Source organism: Macaca mulatta, chromosome 2 (genome assembly GCF_049350105.2).
Source record: "Macaca mulatta isolate MMU2019108-1 chromosome 2, T2T-MMU8v2.0, whole genome shotgun sequence".
Lineage (NCBI taxonomy): Eukaryota > Metazoa > Chordata > Mammalia > Primates > Cercopithecidae > Macaca > Macaca mulatta.
This window is the reverse complement of record NC_133407.1, coordinates 54,213,742-54,234,995: the sequence shown is the minus strand read 5'-3', so window position 1 is coordinate 54,234,995 and position 21,254 is coordinate 54,213,742. Positions and strand designations below refer to the sequence as shown.

The 21,254-nt window shown below is 39.6% G+C and overlaps 1 protein-coding gene across 1 annotated transcript in view; it reads right to left on the bottom strand.

Moving 5' to 3' along the window:
- Positions 1 to 21,254, bottom strand: part of MED12L (mediator complex subunit 12L) — a 337,419-nt gene that overhangs the window by 244,950 nt on the left and 71,215 nt on the right. Inside the window, exons 7-10 of the mRNA XM_015131808.3 lie at positions 20,981 to 21,250; positions 17,018 to 17,167; positions 16,147 to 16,246; positions 15,695 to 15,831 (exon numbers count right to left, since the gene is read on the bottom strand). Of these exons, the coding sequence (XP_014987294.3) occupies positions 15,695 to 15,831; positions 16,147 to 16,246; positions 17,018 to 17,167; positions 20,981 to 21,250 (657 nt within the window). The remainder of the gene's footprint in view (positions 1 to 15,694; positions 15,832 to 16,146; positions 16,247 to 17,017; positions 17,168 to 20,980; positions 21,251 to 21,254) is intronic.

Below are 21,254 nucleotides of genomic sequence, written 5' to 3'. Positions count from 1 at the left end.
ACCAATTTTTATTTTTAAAGAATATATTTCACTTTTATATTTCTAAACATGCTTGAGATAAAATACCCACCAATGTGACTTTCATTTTACTTATACTTTTGCATGTATTCCAAATTTTAAATGAACATATTTATTTTTAATACCAAAGAAATAAAATACATATTTAAAAAATATCTATAACATAATATCCTTAGATGCTGATTCCAAATACGAAATTAGCCTAGGAGTTTGACAAATCTCCAAATGGCTTTAAAAAAGGATTGCCAACAAACTTAACCACCGAGAAAATAGAAGTGGTTTTTTTTTAACCTTTTAAAAGTAAAATCACTTAAGAATTTAAAATCATTTAGGAAAGAATTTTTTTAATAATCATAAAAAATGACTTGCAAAGAAAACAATTTACTAGAAAAACTGGTCAATTCTTTGGAAGAAGAATAGGGTAGTTGCTTACATGTTAAACAATGTAGTGAAATAAAGCAAACACTGTCTGTATCTATGTGTATACTGTGCACTGAAGAAAATTAAATTTACAAAATGTCCACTGGAATTCCAAGTCTGTGCAGAAGAGTTGGGTCCTTGATAATTTCCTAAAATAGATTCATAAAAATCCAATGAATATGGAAAGGTACACTTGTCTCTCAATGATTTGACTCATCCAATTTAAGTAACAGACATGTCTTCACCTAGAGACGCATAGAAAAGAACACATAAAGAAAAGAGTTCTTTTGAACACATCCAGATGTCACCACTGGGGTTTGGGGTAATGTGCTAGAAAACAAGTTCCAAGAAGGAGTCAACTCACTTCCAAAGGTACCCATTAATGTGCTTTCTTTTTAAGTACCCTTAATATGGTGGGCACTGGGGAAACCAAAATGTTAAAGATCTTGTCCCTATCCTCAATATGCTCACCTTCTAGAGAGAAAAGTCTAAAAGACAAGTAATCATAAAGCAACAAGACATATCTAGAGTGGAGGAAGAAGTAAGTCCAGCCTTCCACCCCTTCGATATCTCCTGGGAGGGGAGCATACATCTGCCCCAACTTACTGACATCTGAGGTCTCAACCTGAAGAAATTCCTGCGGGCTACCTGCTGCAGTTGTAGTCCCAGTTTCGGATTTTCAGAAATTAAGTGAATTAAGAAACCCAGAAATTAAAGCCTTGAGGAAAATGCTGCTGGAAAGACTGAGCTTTTAAAAAATATAAAATTTCAGCGCAAAAATTTTCTTGTCCTTTTATCAATTATGCCTATAAAAAGTTATGCATTTCAAAATCTTATATTTAACCAATAAACATTTTCCAATACTAGTTACCAAGAATGCAATGTCCACTATTTCTTAAATATTATAAAACCTGTCAAGTGATGCCATCCTTTCCTTAGGATATTTAGAGTGGTGGGAATAAAAGAATAGACAGGTTCTGTGCCTACTTTAAAAGAAATGATATTATCAAAGAAGTTTTACAATGACTTATACTAACTTCTCAGAGAGAATGTCTTCAGCAATGGAACTATGAAAATTTTTGGTTTGTTTTTATTTCCATTTTTTCTGCAGGCAAATGGGCCATATTTCCATGTCTGATTATAGACATACAGATAAGAAGGGCAGATGGGAGAGGCTTGCAATGGAACACAGGAAAGGGAAGGTCAATGGTGCACAGCCAGCAGTAAATCCCAAGTCCTATCCAAGACGGGTCGTTCTCAGCCCTCAGACAGTGTCTCTCACCATGCTTGCCTTCTTCCCCTTCAAGGGGTAATTACAGTACCCCATCCTCTCAGCTTTATTGTTTTACTCTGCATTTGGAGCTGTGAGAGGCAGTTTACATTTCAGGCAATTCTTTGGACGTAAGAAAAAAAAAATTCACTCCATCAGGTACTCATTAGGTGCCATGTGCTGTAAAACATTTCAGATGCCAAAGGTCTACACCAGCCCTGACCAAATAAAGTATATGTTTCTCTTATGATTAAATCCCCCGCTTTTTCTTCGGTCTCGCTCTGTCACCCAGGCTGGAGTACAGTGGTGCAATCTCAGTTCACTGCAACCTCTGCCTCCTGGGTTCAAGCGATTCTCCTGCCTCAGCCTCCCAAGTAGCTGGGGTTACCAGCGGGTGCCACCTCGCCTGGCTAATTTTTGTACTTTCAGTAGAGATGGGGTTTCACCATGTTGGCCAGACTGGTCTAGATCTCCTGACCTCAGGTGGTCTGCTCACCTCAGCCTCCCAAAGCGCTGGGATTACAAGCATGAGCCACCACGCCCAGCCAAAAACTCATTTTTTAGAATAGGTTTTCTGAAGTATTTATGGCTTATTCTAGTCATGGACTAAAGTCATAGGATTTATAGCAGACCATAGCAGACACAATAAAAATAAAAAATTGAAAGTCTTAATGTTACATGTAAATCTTTTCAGTTGCTTCTAATGAAAATTTAATATAAAATAACTTGTGGATTAAGTTATGGGTTTAATCATGCTGAAAATCAATAATGATGACAGACTACCAAATTTACAGGTAGTAGTAATAAAGATAATTAACATGTACTGAGTGCCTACCCAATTTACAGTCAGACATCGCAATAAATGTGTTTCAGGAATTATTTCTTTCAATCTTCACAACCTATAAGTTGGTTATATCATCCTCAGTTTACAAATAAGGAAACTCCAAGGCAAAGAGATGGCAAACAACTTTTCCAAGGTCACTCAGCTAAGTAATGGAGCTCTAGCCACAACGTAACTCTTGGAAATGAACAAAACAGGTAAAACAAAACCTGTGTGTCAAAAGAACCTGGATAGTAACTCTGTCCTTCCCTCCAGGGTACACAATATACAATAGCCTTTTGTGTGCACCCCCAGTGCCTCTGGCTTCTCCTGATTCCACCGTCCTCAATGCTTACAGCCTTAGAGTATTCTGCTCCCTTGTGCTGGAATATTTACTCCTACTTAACATGAACATTTCATAACACAGTTTTGTTGCTATTAGATCTCCAGTTATTGGCTTTAAATATACATTAGGAAGGCTCAGGTACCACCCTGGAGGCGCACCACTGAGAATAATCAAAAGGAAGTACTTCATTCCAAACACTGAAAAGGAGGGTTCAGGTCTTCCCAGGGCAGAAACAGGCAGCTTTTCATATTGGCTTTTTTTTTTTTTTTTTTTTTTTTTTTTTTTTAAACAAAGTCTCACTCTCGTCCAGGCAGGATTGCAGTGGCACAATCTCAGCTCACTGCAACCTCTGCCTCCTGGGTTCAAGCCATTCTTATGGCACTTTCTAATGAATATTAAGAAGTTGAACAAAGTAAGCGTGCCTCTCTAGCTTTAAGTAACAGGTGAATGAGGTACGTAAGAACAAGAGGTAGGCTGAGGGGAGGGAATAATTGAGCCCTGGCATATAAAGTTAAGGTCAAAGAAAAAATAACAAACTCTAGGTCTAGCCCTGGCATAAATTAAAACATGTAATCATGGGAATAATAATATTAACAGTTTTAAGTTTCCAAGTGCAGGTAGTAGCAGTAATTAAAAAATATTTATTGGCCAGGTGCAGTGGCTCATGCCTGTAATCCCAACACTTTGGGAAGCCGAGCAGGAACAATGGCTTGAGGCCAGGAGTTCAAGATCAGCCTGGGCAATGTAGTGACACCCCATTTAAAAGAAAAAAAAAAAAAAGAAAAAGCCAGGCATGGTGGTATATACCTGTAGTCCCAGCTACTCAGGAGGCTGAGATGGGAGGAGAGCTTGAGCCTAGAAGTTCAAGGCTACAGTGAGGTATGATTGTAGGCGATAGCGAGACCCTGTCTCAAAAGCAAAAATTATTGAGCAAGTACTGGAAATTTCACACACATCATCTCTAATCTTAATGAACCCAAAAGCAGGTATTGCTATTCCCATTTCAAAGATAAGAAAACTGAGGTTCAAAGAAGTTAAGATGGTCACCGGCACAGACTAGAAAACAGCACTAGGCTGTGCTAATTCCAAAGCCCCCACACATTCTGCTACACCATGTTGCTGCTCACATCACGGGTAAATCAAGATTACTTATAAAAGGAGGATCACCATTACATGGAAATCTCCTGAGTGGCTCACAAGGCCCAGGATCCCTGCTGCCCAGCACTGCTCCAGCCAGCCATTGCCACCCTCTGTCCCTCTCTAGGGACAAACTAGACTTCTAATCTAACTGATACACAGAAAATAAAAGCACAGGAGTGAATTACCAGAGACCTTATTCTGCCTCCAGATGCTCATATAATATTACCTAGAGCACAATCCCATTTATTCTGCCTCTAACACATGCTAGACTTAATGTCGTTTTCGTGGTTTTATTTTCAGCACCTTCCACAGTGCCTGGTGCAGAGCAGGTTCAACTGATGGTTTTAAATCAAAGAGTAAAAGCAATACACCGTTACATTAAACCAAAGGAACAAACAAGGTAGATAGGGATAAAGTTTAGCGATGCACTTAATTAATATGAAAAGTATCTGACTTAATTCCGCAGTTGACTAAGTGTGACACGCTAGAAGAATTCCCATTGCTCATTTAATGAGTCCAGGGTGCTGGCCTCAACACTATCACTTAGCATCATTTTGAAAGCGTTAACCAATGAGAAGAGACAGGAATAAATATCTGAAAGGATATGGCAATGTGTCACTACAGTCTGCATAAAAGGATTATGCCCCACCCCCACCCCCCACCAACCAAGATAATTAACTAGAAAACTTTATTAGAAGTAATACAAGAGTTGAGCACCATGACCAGATAAAAATAAACAAGGAAAAACTGATGAACGATATTAAGCAGTAAAGGAAAGAAAATTCTGTAGAATATTATGCAGAAAGCAATTTCATTTATGTCCTCCAACCATTATAGTTAAGTGTTCATATATGTATATGAAAGTTTCCATATTTACATTTCCAAAAGATATTTGAAACATATTTTTTCCCTAGGCAAGTAATGGACCTCTTGCCACAACATAACTCTTGAAAGTGAACCAGATATGGACCAAAATTAACAGTGGTTACTGCTGGTATATGTTTGTTTTATAGCATGCCCTGTTCTAATGCTTTAATGATAATCCTATCATTTTACAGTTGAACAAACTAGAGTCTAAAGGTTAAATAACTGTCAAATGTCTCAAAGCTACTAGGTCAAATCTGAGTCCAACTCAAGCTATCAGCCTCCAGAGAGGGCTCTTATGCCAAAATACCTCCCGTCTGGGCAGGGGAGTGGGACAGGGGTCCAAGTTGTGGGCTGAACGAAATTTAATATCAAGAATGTATTCCTGTATTATATATATAACAATCACAAGAAGAAACTTCTACAGTGACAACAAACAAGAGAAGATGAATGGACACAAAATTCAAAAATCAATAAGGTCCTTCAAATAACAGCATTGTTTATCTGGTCTCATGAACTTGGGGCATATCTACAGTGGCAAAATAGTAAAAGTATTAATTCTGTAGCAAATAATCATAATTAATGACATTATCTTCATCTATACTACAGCCATCTCATATGTGAAGAAAAGTTTTCAACATCGGGGGATTTGCCACATTCTTCTTTCTCGGGGAAGAACAGGCACAGATCTGATAGATTAGGCCTAATTCTGTAATTCAATGTATTCAGTAATTCAATAACCTAATACTTGTAGAAGCTAACCACAGGTCTTCTATCCTTCAACAAATAAAGAAGGTAAAATAACTGACAACTACATCTGAGAGGCAGGCTTCCTTTAGAAATTAAGAGGTACTTGGTGAGATCTTTCACCAGTTTAAAATAAGAAATTTCCTAATACATTACTTAGGTTATAAAATACCATAAAAAGGAGTGGGGGAGAAAATCAATGACTTATTACTATCAGCAACAGCTAAGTAAAAAGAGTTGAAATGTTTTTTTAAAATTAAAAATAAAAGGACTTAAGATACTGAATAAAGCTCTTAACAGCTCTTTAATCTTAAACTAAAAGGACATACTTATAACTGAAACCAATCACTGTTAGTTAAGGTCAAACAAAATGGTCACATTTGGAGAAAGATATTATTCATATTACAGCACCAATAAATAATATGGAATAATATGTAGTGTAGTTATAATAACAAGTCACATAGTTTGCAAGCTGAGGCATACTGTGAGGAGCTGGATGAATTGCAAGCCACAGAAGTAAAAAAGTTGATCTTAACTGCTAATAGAACATAACCTTGCTGTACCTGGTCACAATCACCAATATAAGGTAATAGGCCTAACACTGTTAACCATAAATTCACAAGATTTATGACAAAAGCATCAATGGTATTCATTTTTTATAATCTTTATACATATGAACATTTCCAAGCCTGGCATGCTGGCCCAGACATGGTCACCTGTAATCCCAGCAACTCAGGAGGATCACTTGAGCCCAGGAGTTCAAGACCAGCCTGAGCAATACAGTGAGACCTTATCTTTAATTAGCCAGGTGTGTGGCGTGTGCCTATAGTCCCAGTTATTCGGCAGGGAATCACATGAGCTCAAAAGTTCAAGGCTGCAATGAGCTGTGATTGCACCACTGCACTCCAGCCTGGGCAACAGAGCAAGACCCTGTCTCTTACAAGAAAAATTAAAATAAAAAAAAGTTTACAAAATATTTTGCATATATACATTTCCAAAAGATATTTGAGATGGCTGATTTCTGACTGAGAAAGGGGCAAGTTTTCCTAACTTCACAACCTTACAATCAATGTTGATAGTCTTTAGGTCTTGTGACATCAGATAAACCAAACATATACCATGGAAGCAAAAGCAACTTCCTTTTTGTAAAGCGGCAGTTAAAAATAGAAGAGATCGGCCAGGAGCTGGGGCTCACGCCTATAATCTCAGCACTTTGGGAGGCCGAGGCGGGTGGATCACGAGGTTAGAAGATAGAGACCATCCTGGCTAACATGGTGAAACCCCGTCTCTACTAAACATACAAAAAATTAACTGGCATGAACCCAGGAGGTGGAGCTTGCAGTGAGCTGAGATTGTGCCACTACACTCCAGCCTGGGCAACAGAGCGAGACTCCGTCTTAAAAAAAAAAAAAAAAAAAAAAGGAAAAGAAGATGAGATCTAATTCTGGGAAGAAACAAGACAGATAAGACAATCCTCTCTGAGTATTTAAATCAACTAATTTTAATTTAGGTTTGTCATTTATTTGCACTTTAACAAAAAATGAATCTTCTAATCCTTAGTCAACATTTAAGTAATACAAATGAAAAAAATAGAGGAGTTCTGAGAAATACGTAACTGCATAACAGAAAGTCATACAAGGGCTGATCCATAATTTCAAAGTAAAATCTCTCCAAAAGTCCTTAACAAGTACGTGTCTCTCATATTTAAAATACAGACTGAGCATCCCTAATCTGAAAATCCAAAATCTGAAATGCTCCAAAATCTGAAATGTTTTGAAGACCAACATGATGCACAAAGGAAATGCTCACTGGAGTATTTCACATTTCAGATTTTCAGATTGGGGTGCTCCACTGGTAAGTATATAATGCAAATATTCCAAAACCTGAAAACAGTCTAAACTCCTAAACACTTCTGCTCTCATATATTTCAGATAAGGGATATTCAAGCTATAATTAAAATATTATGCTTAATTTCCAAAATTCAATGAACAATAAACTTTACTGCTTGCCTTTTATGAAGATCAAAGTAACATACAGATAAGAAGGAATTACAAATTTCTAGAAGATGGCGCTTTGTTCTACTCACTTGAAAACCAAAAGTTGTCCAGGCAAGAACATTAACAACTGGCATTTACTAAGTGCTTATCATGTACTACTACATGAAGTGGATTCTATTAGTGAGGCCATTTTACAGACAAAGAGACTGACACTAAGGGAGATTATAAGGGAGATCTGAAGCCACTCAAATACTTGGCAGCAAAATCAAGATTGAAAACCAGGTCTGAACTGGTCTAAAGTCTGTGGTATCCTACCAACGCCAGGGTGCTCAACTTGAGGATTTGAATTTTCTAATTAAAATATTGTTTACTATGTTAAAATTGTCAAGCAAGTTTTTAAAAATTAATAGATTATTCCACCACAAAAATGTACCAATATTCATATTTGGAAATGGTTCGTGAAAATTGTTCATTACATCTGAAACTTGTTACTTCAGCTATACTGTTCCCTGAAATAAAATCATTTTTTAAATAAACAGTACAAGAAATAGGATGTACTAGTTAAGAGTACCATTTGGATTGTACTAGTTAATTGGAACTATTTAGGATTCCAATTCCTTTCTTCCATCAGTGAGTTGGGTATCAACCTCAACAATTTCTCATCCTCTCTAGCATTGGTTACCTTGTCTAAAAAGTAAAAGATGTTAAAAAAAAAAAAAAAAAAGAGAGAGAAAGAAAGAAAAAGAAAAACATGCATTTCACAGGCCAGGGAAAAACTAAATAAGATGACATAACACTAAAACCGGGCCCGTTGTTTAAAAAGAACACACACAAAAAAGTTAAAAAAAAAAAAAAAGTCGCATAATACTCAAAAACAAATCAAGAGGCCCACTCCAATCTAAACAATGTGTGACTGGCCCTTCTCAGTGACAGCAAATCTAAATATCTGGAGGCACAATTTTGTTTTCCCAACTATGTTACTAGAAACCAAACTTTTACCAACACATTATTTCAAAAAAAAGAAAATACTAGTTGTAAAAGACTAGCAACGCTTCCTTTGGGTGTCCAGTAGGAAATGTGTTAGCTTCTGAAGCACAATACGCTTCCGGCTGGACTGTGATCAGCATCAACAACATAAATTCAGTACACTTGGATCTCAACAGAAAGCCATTCATGCATGTTTTCCTTGCTTGCTTGACTTTTGCCTTGTTTGACTTTCTGCAGTCTTGGTTTTAGAAAGTGACTTTTTTCCTTCAACAACAACAAAACCTAAGCATTTAAATGAACATGATTTCCTTTACAACATGGTCCTACAGCTACCCCATCCTGGGTGGGTCAATGCCATCCAACTGCCATCCTACAGAGAGTAAAGACTTAATGAAACCCAGCAAATGTAAAAAGCCTGACAGATCCTGGCTATGCCTTATGATTAGTAGACTGCGTGATGGGTACCTGTGTGTGCCCACAGTAGCCCCAAGGGGTCCACCATGAGTCTCTGATCATATTCCTTCCAATACTGCAGAGTTTTTAACTAACTCTATAAACATCAGTTGGTAATAACAGCAGCTAGTGTTTATTAAGTACCCATTTACATGCTGGGGACTATAAATATTTGAATGCTTTATCACTCAAACATTATTTCATGTCATTTTCACATCATCAGGAAATAGCATGCCCATTTTACAAAATGAGGAAACTGAGACTCATCAAAAATAAGTGAATTGTCCAGAGTGTCCCTAAAGAAATACACTAGCCTGCTGATTTCACAGCAGAGAGCTCCCCTGTCAGCCACACCCCTGCCTCTACCTGCACGTACTCTTACATCTGAATCTAAGCATTCGTAAGACTGACATATACAGATTCCATGACTGTATTTATCCCTACCTTTCCAAGTCAAATCTTACAGAGGTGCTTCCTCTTCCAGTTCACTGCCCGAGTAGCTTTTTAATGAGGTCTAAAAACTAAATTCAATAAATGCTACTGAGCATCTCCTGGGCCCCATGCATGGTACCTGGGGCTGATAATGTGCATAAGGTGAGGAGAAGAAGAAACACAGACCCCAGGGAAAGGCTTGCAGGAAGCCAAATGTGGAACAAGCACAGCACTGACAGAAAGTGAGCTTTTGTCCTCTGGATCGTGGTGGTGAGGCAGAGTTCACCAGCTGCACTGATACAAACCTGGCTGGGCCTGGGACACTCTGTGCCACACGTGAGGAAAGTACATTTTCTAAACTTAGGGCCTTTGCCATTCAAAACATCACTATGAACTCATCACAACCTTTCAAAGAATTCTGCATGAATAGTCTAAGCATAAAACAAATCCAAACAATAAATATGTAAGTTTCCCAGTCTGGGGTGCATGGTTTTAGCAGCAGGGAAGGAGGAAACACACATATTGCCGCAGCAGCGTTCTGTCCAGTGCAGCTGGTTCCATCTTTTCATTACTCAGGAGAAAGTCGGCTTCCTGGGGCCCCCAAAGACAGAAGTGAAAAGGCAGCGAGCACTTTCTGCCACCTTTAGACCTTCCCTTCTATCCATGTCCTCGAGGCACCCCAAAGATGCAGCTGCCTCCGTCCTCACACTCATCCTAAACAGAGAGACGCCAAGAGGAAGGAAGTGGTCTGAGGCCTCTAAAAAGCAAAGAAGGCAACTCCTCCTCCAGCTGCTCAGAGGTGAGGTCACAAGTGACAGGCTCAGTGAGCATGTGGAAACCAGGGGTCCCACCATCCACATAACGACTCCTTAGTGTAGATGTCAGGATTTGCCACCTCCATTACCCAGACTAGAAATGGCTATGAAACACTAAACAAGCAAATAAGTGAGTACATGCTGTAGAGGACACGTACCAGGAACTGGAAAGTGACAAGCATCTGAGTGAACATGGCCAACAGACACAATGCCTTGCTGCACAGTATTTTAAGATCAGGAAAGTTTACATGCAGATCTTGACATCCAGCTTCTCTTGAAATGTCAGATGATCAGGCAACAGTGGATCCCAAGTAGAATCTAAGAATTTGAGAGGCTTCCCTCTTCAGACAGGCTCTGCTCACTTCCCAGACACCTCAACCCCCACCACCTTGAGGCTGCCCTATACATGGCGTCCCCTGATTCATTCCCACTACCTGCCTGGCCACTGTGGGACATAAGCCCTGCCCTCAGTATTACCATCTTTGTATCTCACACTACTCTGAATGAAAAACCAAGCAGCACAGATCTAGAATAAGGAAACACTCAGGTTTTTGAGATTTTTATTTTCACCTCCCTCGCCACTGTACACAAAAGCCCAGACACAGAAACAGTGGCCAAGGAAATAGGGGGCAAAGGGCAACAGGGAGGGAGAGTAAAGAAACAGCGCATTCCAGGCCGGGTGCAGTGGCTCATGCCTGTAATCCCAACACTTTGGGAGGCTGAGGCAGGTGGATCACAAGATCAGGAGTTCAAGACCAGCCTGGCCAACATGGTGAAACCCCATCTCTACTAAAAATACAAAAATTAGCCGGGCGTGGTGGTGGACGCCTGTTAATCCCAGCTACTCGGGAGGTTGAGGCAGAGAACGGCTTGAACTCAGGAGGCAGAGGTTGCACTGAGCCGAGATCACGCCACTGAACTTCAGCCTGGGTGACAGAGCAAGACTCCATCTCAAAAAAAAAAAGAAAGAAAAAGAAAATGAAAAAAAGAAACAGTGCATTCCATGCGGAATCAGTGAAGGACACCACAGAGCCTGGCATACCCCAACAGCACACAGCATCAGCTCCTACTCCCATTATCATGACCACAGTACAACCACAAGGCAGGGCCCAGGACTCAAATGCCTTCTGCCCAGGCCTCCAATGCCTTCATCCCATGCATTGCAGTTTTCAACAGGCTTTCACCAATACTGAAACTGATTACACACACAAACTTCTCCCATTTGGACAGAAGTTCTCCCCTCCCACAAGGAAGTAGAAGGGACTGCATTTCCCTGTCGCAGTTCCAGAGAAAAGGGAATTAAGGAATGGAGGAGCATGAAATTCAGGTTTTCCAAACAGACGTGAGGAAGCAGGCTATGCAACCCGGGGCCTAGGCTGTGACTTCTAGTAACAGCAAACCTCCAACCTATTGCAACTACGGAGGTTGATCATGTTTTATCTATCATGTTATGTAAATCCTGAATGAATTATGAAAACAAAAAAGGGAAAGTATATTTTATAGAAGTAAGACCGATTTCTGAATCCTAATCACACGCAACTCCTTATCAGAGAACAGCATCATCATATTAGTTCTTCCAGTATAATACTAATAATTGCTATATTATTGTTAACAATTTTTGAAACATATTTGTGTAGTATCTTATAATTCTCAAAGTGTTCATGTTTCCTTAGAGAAAAAAAAGGCAAGTACTCTATGCCTACTTAACCAGGGAGGGCACTATTGCACAAAGCCTTGAGTAACTTACTCAAGATCACCAGCTGATCAGTTAACATAGTGCTGCAGCACATGCATGAATTCCAGAAATACACAAAGTGACTGTGCAGTCAAAAAAACAGGGCTGGGCACCGTGGCTCACGCCTATAATCCCAGCACTTTGGGAGGCCAAGGTGGGTGGATCACTTGAGGCCAAGAGTTAGAGACCAGCCTGGCCAACATGGTGAAACCCCATCTCTACTAAAAATATAAAAATATTAACCGGGCATGATGGCAGGCACCTGTAATTCCAGCTACTCGGAAGGCTGAGGCAGGAGAATTGCTTGAACCTGGGAGGTGGAGGTTGCAGTAAACCAAGATCACACCACTGCACTCCAGCCTGGGAGACAGAGAGACTCCGTCTCAAAAAAAAAAAAAAAAAAAAAAGAAAACAGTAACTCCTGTTAAAGAGTAAATAGAGAGATAAAACTTGATTACATATACATATATACCTTGATGCATATACCACAATACAGATACCAAAGACATACTTTAAAAATTAATTTAGTCCAGGCACGCTGGCTCATACCTGCAATCCCAGCACTTTGAGAGCCTGAGGCAGATGGATCACTTGAGGCTAGGAGTCTGAGACCAGCCTGGCTACAAATACAAAAATTATCTGGGCACAGTAGTATGTACCTATAATCCCAGCTACTGGGGAGGCTGGGGAGGCTGAGGCATAAAAGTTGTTTGAACCTTAGAGGCAGAGGTTGCAGTGAGCCAAGATAGTACCACTACACTCTAGCCTGGGCAACAGACTGAGACTGTCTTGGAAAAATAGTAATAATAATTTAATGTTAAGTATTACAGAAGGAACTATCTATTTTGTTATCCTTTTTGCCAGACTATTAAGACAAGGTGACCAATCTGAATTATAGGTTTAAAATGTAGTTTGTGTCTTACTCATAAAACAGTATTGTAACCACAAAGGAACCACTTGCTCACATCAAGTCTTTCTGAAGTTGAGTCAACATTCAAAATAATTACTGCCAAATGGGGCAACACTGATGGCCCTGCCTAGAGCCTCCAGGACTCTCAGCCCTGAACACATGTCGCCCTCTAGTGGCATGCACCTCCCTGCATCCTGGGAGAAGTCACTCAGGTAGGGGAAGCTTCTGGCAGTGATCTCCAAATATTTCCCACATACCCTCTCAGCTCAAAGAGCTTTTTTTAGTAAAAACTTTCAACACACACTTATTTATAACTTCTATACCTATACTATCATAATAATTACATTCATTTCCCGAGACAAAAGAGGCTTTTGAAAATTATAATCTGAACATAAGTTCTAATAATCTTCTTGCACCCTAACGGCTCACCGCAAGCACCCACTCTGTAGATGCCTGTGATTTACAGAGAACCTCACAGTGTGATTTCATTCAGAAAGACTGCAACATAATTTCTGCCCTTGAATTTTTTTGAAAAAAAGAAACAAACAAAAAACCCTTATTTTTTTCTTGAAAGTGCCGTGAGTAACTTAAGTGTCTGCAGGCGAATGAGGCAAGAATCCTGAAGTTAGCCGGTGTATACACTCTGAAGCTATATAGTCAGGCTAACCACAAAAGTAAGGTGGTTTTGATAATCTTGGTAAAACCCTCACCAGGAAACAATGTAGCTTTTACTCAACACTTGGTGCAAGAAGCTAAACAATCCAAGATCCCCCTGAATTTTGGGTATCCCTACTTTCCTTCCAGATAACTCACTTATATATATTAAAAATATTGGTATTCACGAAGCCTTTTATCTAAGAAAGTCTTTACTAAAAATACTGAGGTTTCCACCCAAAAAGAGCACGTAGCAGGCTAACTTGCCCCAGTAAGCAGAGGATTATATCAGCATGCTCCACTGAAGTATGGAGGCATTGCTACTGAGACTCACGATGAATTTAAAAAGCACACTCAATCAGTCCCTTGCTCTCAATGTTCTGAATGATCCCAGCTAGCACCATTAGTCTTGAACCATATCTTTGAGAAGCAGGGTGATCAACCAAAAATTATTCCAAAAAGAATAATAATCTGGAATATGTATCAGGCTCACATAAAGGTAAGAGAAGGAAACATCTTTTCTTTCCACATATGCATTCCAAAAAGCTAGCTGAAATATCAAAGATGCTTGCCATCAGTTAACTAAGGTATTGAAGGTGTCTTGAAACTTACCTCTGCAGTCCTGGTGCCTAGCACAAGCTGGAGAGTATCATCGGCAGTTTTCATTGTGAAAAGAAGACAAACTTTTTATTTCTCCCCAAACAAGGTTGAGGAAAAAAACAACTGAATATCCTAGTTTTGGGGCAATTCATTCATGAAACAATCTATTGCTAGAAACGTATAAGATAAAAATTGTCTGTGATTATTAATTTTAGATATTAACTTGGCTAGGCTATTGTATCCAGTTGTTTGGTCAAACACCAGTCTAGTTGTTGCTAAAAAGATTTTTTTAAGATGTGATTAAGATTTAAATCAGTAGACTTTGAGTAAAGCAGATTATGTTCTATAATGTGTGTGAGCCTAATCTAATCCATAGAGAGCCTTAAAAGACTGAGGTCCCGGACGGGCGCGGTGGCTCGGGTCTGTAATCCCAGCACTTTGGGAGGCTGAGGTGGGAGAATCAGGAGGTCAGGAGTTCAAGATCGGCCTGGCCAACATGGTGAAACCCCATCTCTAGTAAAAACACAAAAAATTAGCTGGGCATAGTGAGCTGAGATTGCGCCACTGCACTCCAGCCTGGGTGACAGAGAGAGACTCTGGCTCAAAAAAAAGAAGAAGATGAGATCTAATTCTGGGAAGAAACAAGACAGATAAGACAATCCTCTCTGAGTATTTAAATCAACTAATTTTTAATTTAGGTTTGTCATTTATTTGCACTTTAACAAAAAATGAATCTTCTAATCCTCAGTCAACATTTAAGTAATACAAATGAAAAAAATAGAGGAGCTCTGAGAAATATGTAATTGCTGAGGTCCCCAGAGGAAGAAAGAATTCTGCCTCCAGACTGCCTTCAGACTCAAGACTGCCACATCAGTTCTTCCTTGAGTCTCCAGCCTGCCCTGAATATCTCAAATTTGCCAGCCCCATAATCATGTGAGCCAATTCCTTAAAATAAATATCCCTCTCTTTTCTCCCCCTTTCTCTCTCTAGGTAGATATAAACATGTATGTATACAAACATATATATACACATAACACACACTTTTTTCTATTGGTTCTATTTCTCTATAGAACCCTAACACATTGTCTAAGGATTTTTGAAAGATCATGACCAAAAGTATTCATGCACTGCCCTCTGCTGTGCTAAACGTTAACATACATTCCCCCAACTTAAAGCCAACCCACCATATTAAGTCTCATCACTAAACAAAGGATATTCTTCTAAAACTAAAATTGGAGAGTGATGATAAAAGGGCCAAGAAAAATCTTGCCAGTCAATATATCAATATTCCTAGGTAGACAAGCCCGACATTTCATTTTAATAATCGTGGGTAATCTTAGTACAACAATAGAATGATTTCAAAGTGTGTATGTCTTCATAAGATACTACACTTCATAGAAAAGGTTTCGCCAGAGTTTCCTGAATGAGAAAGAAGAAAATGCACTACGAAAACAAAAGGCAAAAATAATTTTAAAAAATTAACTACCTCTTGGTTATCTTTGTTTTGGTTTGCCCAGAAAATCTTATGATACAGTGTCTCCATTGAATTGCTGGAATCAGTTCGGTCAAAACAGTGACGATCCAAAACTTCCAACGTGTGCAAAACCCGACTAATAGTCACCCCTACGAGCAGAAATTAAACAAGTGGTTAATGAGGCCAAAAACAGAACAGTACAAAATCACCATTCTATGTGAGGCAAAAGAAATTTTTTTAAATTACCATTCTTGGCATATGCTATCAAACAATCATCAACAAAAGCAAACTTGACATTCTAGACAGCCAGGATCTAAAAGGCATAAACTGAAGATTGTCCTCAAAATTCACCAAGTGGCTCTGTCAAAAAGCTGCCTTATTCATGTGGAATTGTTTGTAAGAAGCAAAAACACGGCATAAAGTCCAACATTCAAAAGCACTCATTCCTCTGTGGCGTTCTGTACCTGCTGTGGATTCTTGGCACTTGTCAAATGACCACCGAACTTCCACTGCACGGCCTCTTTGTTTTATCTGTTGTTCTACTTCATAAATCCTTGCCCGAACCTGAAAGATAATCGCTTCTAATTAACTTGTGCTTGGAATGCCACAGCGCCTTTCTAAATCATGTCAGGTTTTCCCCTGCGTGAGTAAAGTATCCTATGGTGAACTACAATCTTGACTGCATTTTAGGAAATGCAGCCTGTGGTCCAATAAGTGAATTTTTAAAATTTACAAATGGCAATTCAATGTCAGTTTTCAATAACAAATGTTCACAAAAATAAACGCTTGCAGAATCTGTTTTACAAGTGAAATTTCTTTTTGAGGACACCACATGGAAAGGTGAATGTTCTAAAATAATCTCTTTGAGGCATTCTTTCATGTGTGAAAACAACTTGCAATGTTTTATTAAGAAAACTGCTTGGTAAAAGACAGGGATCTTATTCTAAATATTAATCACAATCTTATTGTTCAAGTCACATAAGGCTTTGAAACAAATAACCCAGTACTAGCAAGAGCATATAATAATTACTAAATATCAAAACTACTACAGGAGTCATGGTCATGTATTAGAACCACCACCATAATTACAGTTTGGGTGGCAGAACTCTCAGCAAGAACTGTTCAGCAAGACGGTGAAAAGAAAGGGAGAAACTTCAAGAACTTCAGTGATTCTGAAGAGGCTAAACAATTCTCTAAGGTCACCCAGGGTGTTAGCAGGCAAAACTGGGAATAGCACCCAAGCATCTAGATACTAAAACCTGTGCTTGACCCACTGTGCCCTGATGCCTCTCAAGAATGAAAACAGCCATCGAATCACTGAAACATAAAGTCTACCTGCTGATTGAAAGCCGTGTTCCCACCCGGCATGGGGAGGCTGGAAGGGGCCACCTGTAGCAGATCCAGGGGTGAGCCTGGGTTTGCGCTCTTATTTTCATTTGTGGAATAATTCCACACCAAGGCACTTGGGCAACAGAGAGTGACAGTCTGGAAATGAAACAGATAAAGTTGGATGTTCGGAGGAAGGAGAAAAGCATAACAATAGCTAAACAGTAAAAATGACACCCCGTCATTACTACATTATAGTCTCCTACTAGTAAGTTTAAAATACGAGTGTCTTACCCCATTCTCAACTTCGCAATTGAGAAGACAAAACTAAAAATTATTAAGTTGAAAGGGTGGAAGTACAGCTGTTGAGAAATTAAGGAATATTATAATTCATAAGCTAATACTCCAACAGGAAACTGAAGGAACTTAATAAAAATGCAGTAATCATCATTTAAAAAGCATCACTTAAACCAATTTTTCATGCAATTAAAAACATGAGATGAACTTAGAATATGTAATTTCTAAGGTTGTAAAAGCTAAAAAAAATTATTTAAAAACAAAGACAAAATCAAATAATCATGTAATAGTACCTTCATAAATACTGGGCAGGCAGTGACCCTGGACAAGGGATTGTCAAACTTTTTCTATGAGAAGCCTGATAGTAAACATTTCAAGCTTTCCAGGTTATCTACAGTTTTTGTCACATATTCTTCCATTTTGTTTTAATAACACATTAAAAACATACAACCTATTTTTATCTTGTTGGCCGAATTTGATCCACAGCCTGTAGTTTGCCTACCCTTGCCCTAGACACTTGCAGACACTCTTCACTCACCCAGAAGTACTTTATATGACCATCTTGCTTATATATCACAACAACCCCATGATCTAGGTAGTATTATTCTCCACCTTTACCAAAGAGGACTATGAGCCACACAGATTAGTAACCAACCCAAGTCTGATTTTATTAATAGCACACATGCTCAGAACCACTGTTATCCTGCTGCCTCCTAAACACAGATTAAACATTATAGCTCACATTTAATTAAGCTAATTACACTTACCCTATGCTGAACACTGTCTAAGAAGCTTTCTGTCATCATAACCTTAACCCTATGAGGTAATGAAAGAAGAACTATCATTACTCCCCAATCAGACATGGGGAACACAGAAGCTCAAGGTCACAGTTACCAAGTGGCAGAGTGAGGCTTAAAATCAGGTCTGTAATAGTTTTAAAGTGTATATCTAAGCCATTATGCTCTTGTGCCATTCAACAGCAAACAACATGAGCTTAGAGAAAGAAAGCAATATTTTTTTCAAAAATGTGAAATTAAGTACAGTGGCTTGCACATATAATCCCAGCACTCTGGGAAACCAAGGCAGAAGGATCGCTTGAGCCCAGGAGCTTGAAACCAGCCTAGGCAACGCAGTGAAACCCTCTCTCTACAAAAAAATTAAAAATTAGCTGGGTGTGGTGATGCACATCTGTAGTCCCAGCTACTCAGGGGGCTGAGGGGGGAGGATCGCTTACTTGAGGCAGGAGGATCACTTGAGCCCAGGAGCTCCAGGCCACAGTGAGTGAAGATTAGGCCACTGCCCTCCAGCACAGGCAACAGAGCAAGACCCTATCTCAACCAATTCATCAATCAATTAAAAAAAAAAAAAAAAAAAAAAAAACTAAACTCTGAGGTCTAGGAGACATCTTTGTGGAAACCAGATAGCAGATACAAAGAATGTAAAGTTCCTGAAACCTAACAATACATCTCTTTCCACTGGGCTACATCCCTACTGCCTTCCTCCTGTCTGTGACAATGTAGAGTTCTCAACTCCTCCTGACAGAGCCCTTCCTTGTGTCCTTGATTCCAAAGCCCTCTAACACCCAGGGCACTGATCTATCAAACACTCCTCCTTCTCCTATTTGCTCTTAGCCCACAAATAAGTTCAAATCCGATCATCAAAAAAATATATATTTTTAACTCCCCATTCAGCAGCCATCTTTATCAACTATCCATTCTCTTCTCTTCCCTTCATAAACATGTTTCGCAAAAGAACAGTTAGTACTATTTCTCCTTATTCTCCATCACTCCTCGATATTCCTTAATTTGGCTCCTTATCCACCATTCAATTAAATAGCTCTTAAAAAGATCACCAATGAACACTGTATTGTCAAAAACAACTTCAGCCATCTTCTTGCCAGATGTCTCCAATACTCTAGACATTGCCCACTACTAATTCCTTTTTGAAACTTTCTGCAGACCCCAGCTTAGCATAGTGGTTGAGTGTGGACTCTGGATCCTGACTGCTTAGGTTTGGATTCCAGCTTTGCCACTTTCTTGCTCTGTAATCTATGCGTTATTAACGTTATAAGAATAATAATGGTTCCCATCTCACAGGCTAGTTCCAAGAACTAAATGACTTAATAATATACGTTACAACTTAGAACAATGCCTAGACCATAATAAATGCTATCCATACACTAATATAATTATGACAACATTATGGTTATTCTCATCATCTTTAGGCAACAATACTCTCCCCCGTTCTCTCTCCAGTCTGGCCAACCTTCCCAGTCTCCTCCATGGACTTCCCCTCTGCCTGATTCTTAAGCACTCCTGTCCTTCAGATTCACGAACTCTCTCTCACTACAAAACTCTTCAGGCAACCTCACTCCCTCTTGGGTTTTTGAACAGCCAAAGTTCTTGAAGGACTCGAATCCACACAAGTGGCCAACTGTCTGCCCAAATCTGCAGAATTGGACATGTAACAACTCTTGAACATATCCATTTGGAGGTTCTAAATAAAGGACAAAACAGTCCAAAATAGTCCAAAGCTGAACTCCCTGAAATGCTTCCAAACGGATTTCTTTGCCTTGCAAGCCTCCTTCTTTCCTACCTCTCCCCTCCTACCAATCCTCCTTCTACTGTGGCCAATGCAATCTAACGACATTACACAACTACCTGTGTCACTCTGCTGCATAAAACCTTCCGATGACATCTCAATCATAAGGCCCACAGGGCGTCTTCTATGCCCTGACCCCCAACAGAGTTTATAATGTATGTCCCACTAATATCCACCTATGCAAAAGATAAGTGACCAGCCTCTGGGCCTCTTCTCATACTATTTCCTCTGCCAGGAAACTTTTACTACTTCTTTTTACTTGATCTTTCTCAACTCATTAGAACAACTAAAAACTTTCTTTCACAAAGCCTCTGTGAATTTTAGGCTGGGCTAGAGGTTCCCCTTTTCAACTGCTTTGGCACCCTGTGTATCTCCCCATCAGCCCTTGTCATATTATTTGGAAACTGTCCATTTATGACCCAGTTTTCCTGAAAAGACAGTAAACTCTGAGAATGGAGACAATGTCTTGAGGGCCGACTCTGTTTCGAAACTCCTTATTATACAGCAGAACACATTAAGAGCTCAAGAAATATGAACTGAACACTAAGCTGTGAGCTCCTCTAGGGCAGGGCTGTATCTCATTCCTGATATTCCTGGGAGGATCAGCCCAGCAATCAGCATGTTACCGGTTGTTCAAGGACTACACAAGCAACAATGCTTGGAAGATGAACGGAGCCTGATACATGATTTGGACTTTAAAGAAACACTGACAGGCAACCAACCCAAGATGTGAACTGAGAAAGATGAAAAATGCTAGCTGGAGAAGCTGTCTTTCCAGAAGAACAATAATACAACTGACTTATTCTGTGGGTTCCCTGAAGGATTTTTAATTGAACTGCTTAATGACCCTAATAAAGGACAACTGCAATAACACTCTCCTAGACAAATGCGACAAATCTTCCCTCAGCTTGATCCAAAATAGGGAAATAAAAACATAAAATTTCAATCAATAAATTACTTGGGTGAGGAAAAAACTAGAGTTGTAAAACATCAACTGAACTGAAAATGCCATTCCCAACTCAATCACTTCCCACACTGAATTTTAACATAAAATAACAAGGGCCAAGGACTTACCTGCAACATACAACTAAGTCCATAAACCAGGGGACCATGCTGTGCACAGGAAAGAAAATCTGAGAAGGCCAGCTGCACGGGGCTCATGCCAGGGCCGGGGGGGCCAGGGCTGGGGGCCCCGATACTCGAGTTGTTTGGTCCTATCATCATGTGGGGTGAGTGGGCAGCAAGGAGGTTGGGGCTATCGCTCAGCAGCAAGGAAAGACGCCGGGCACAAAAGTAGGCAAGACGACGAGACAGGTAGGCCGACTGAACAAACTCATCTGAATACTGA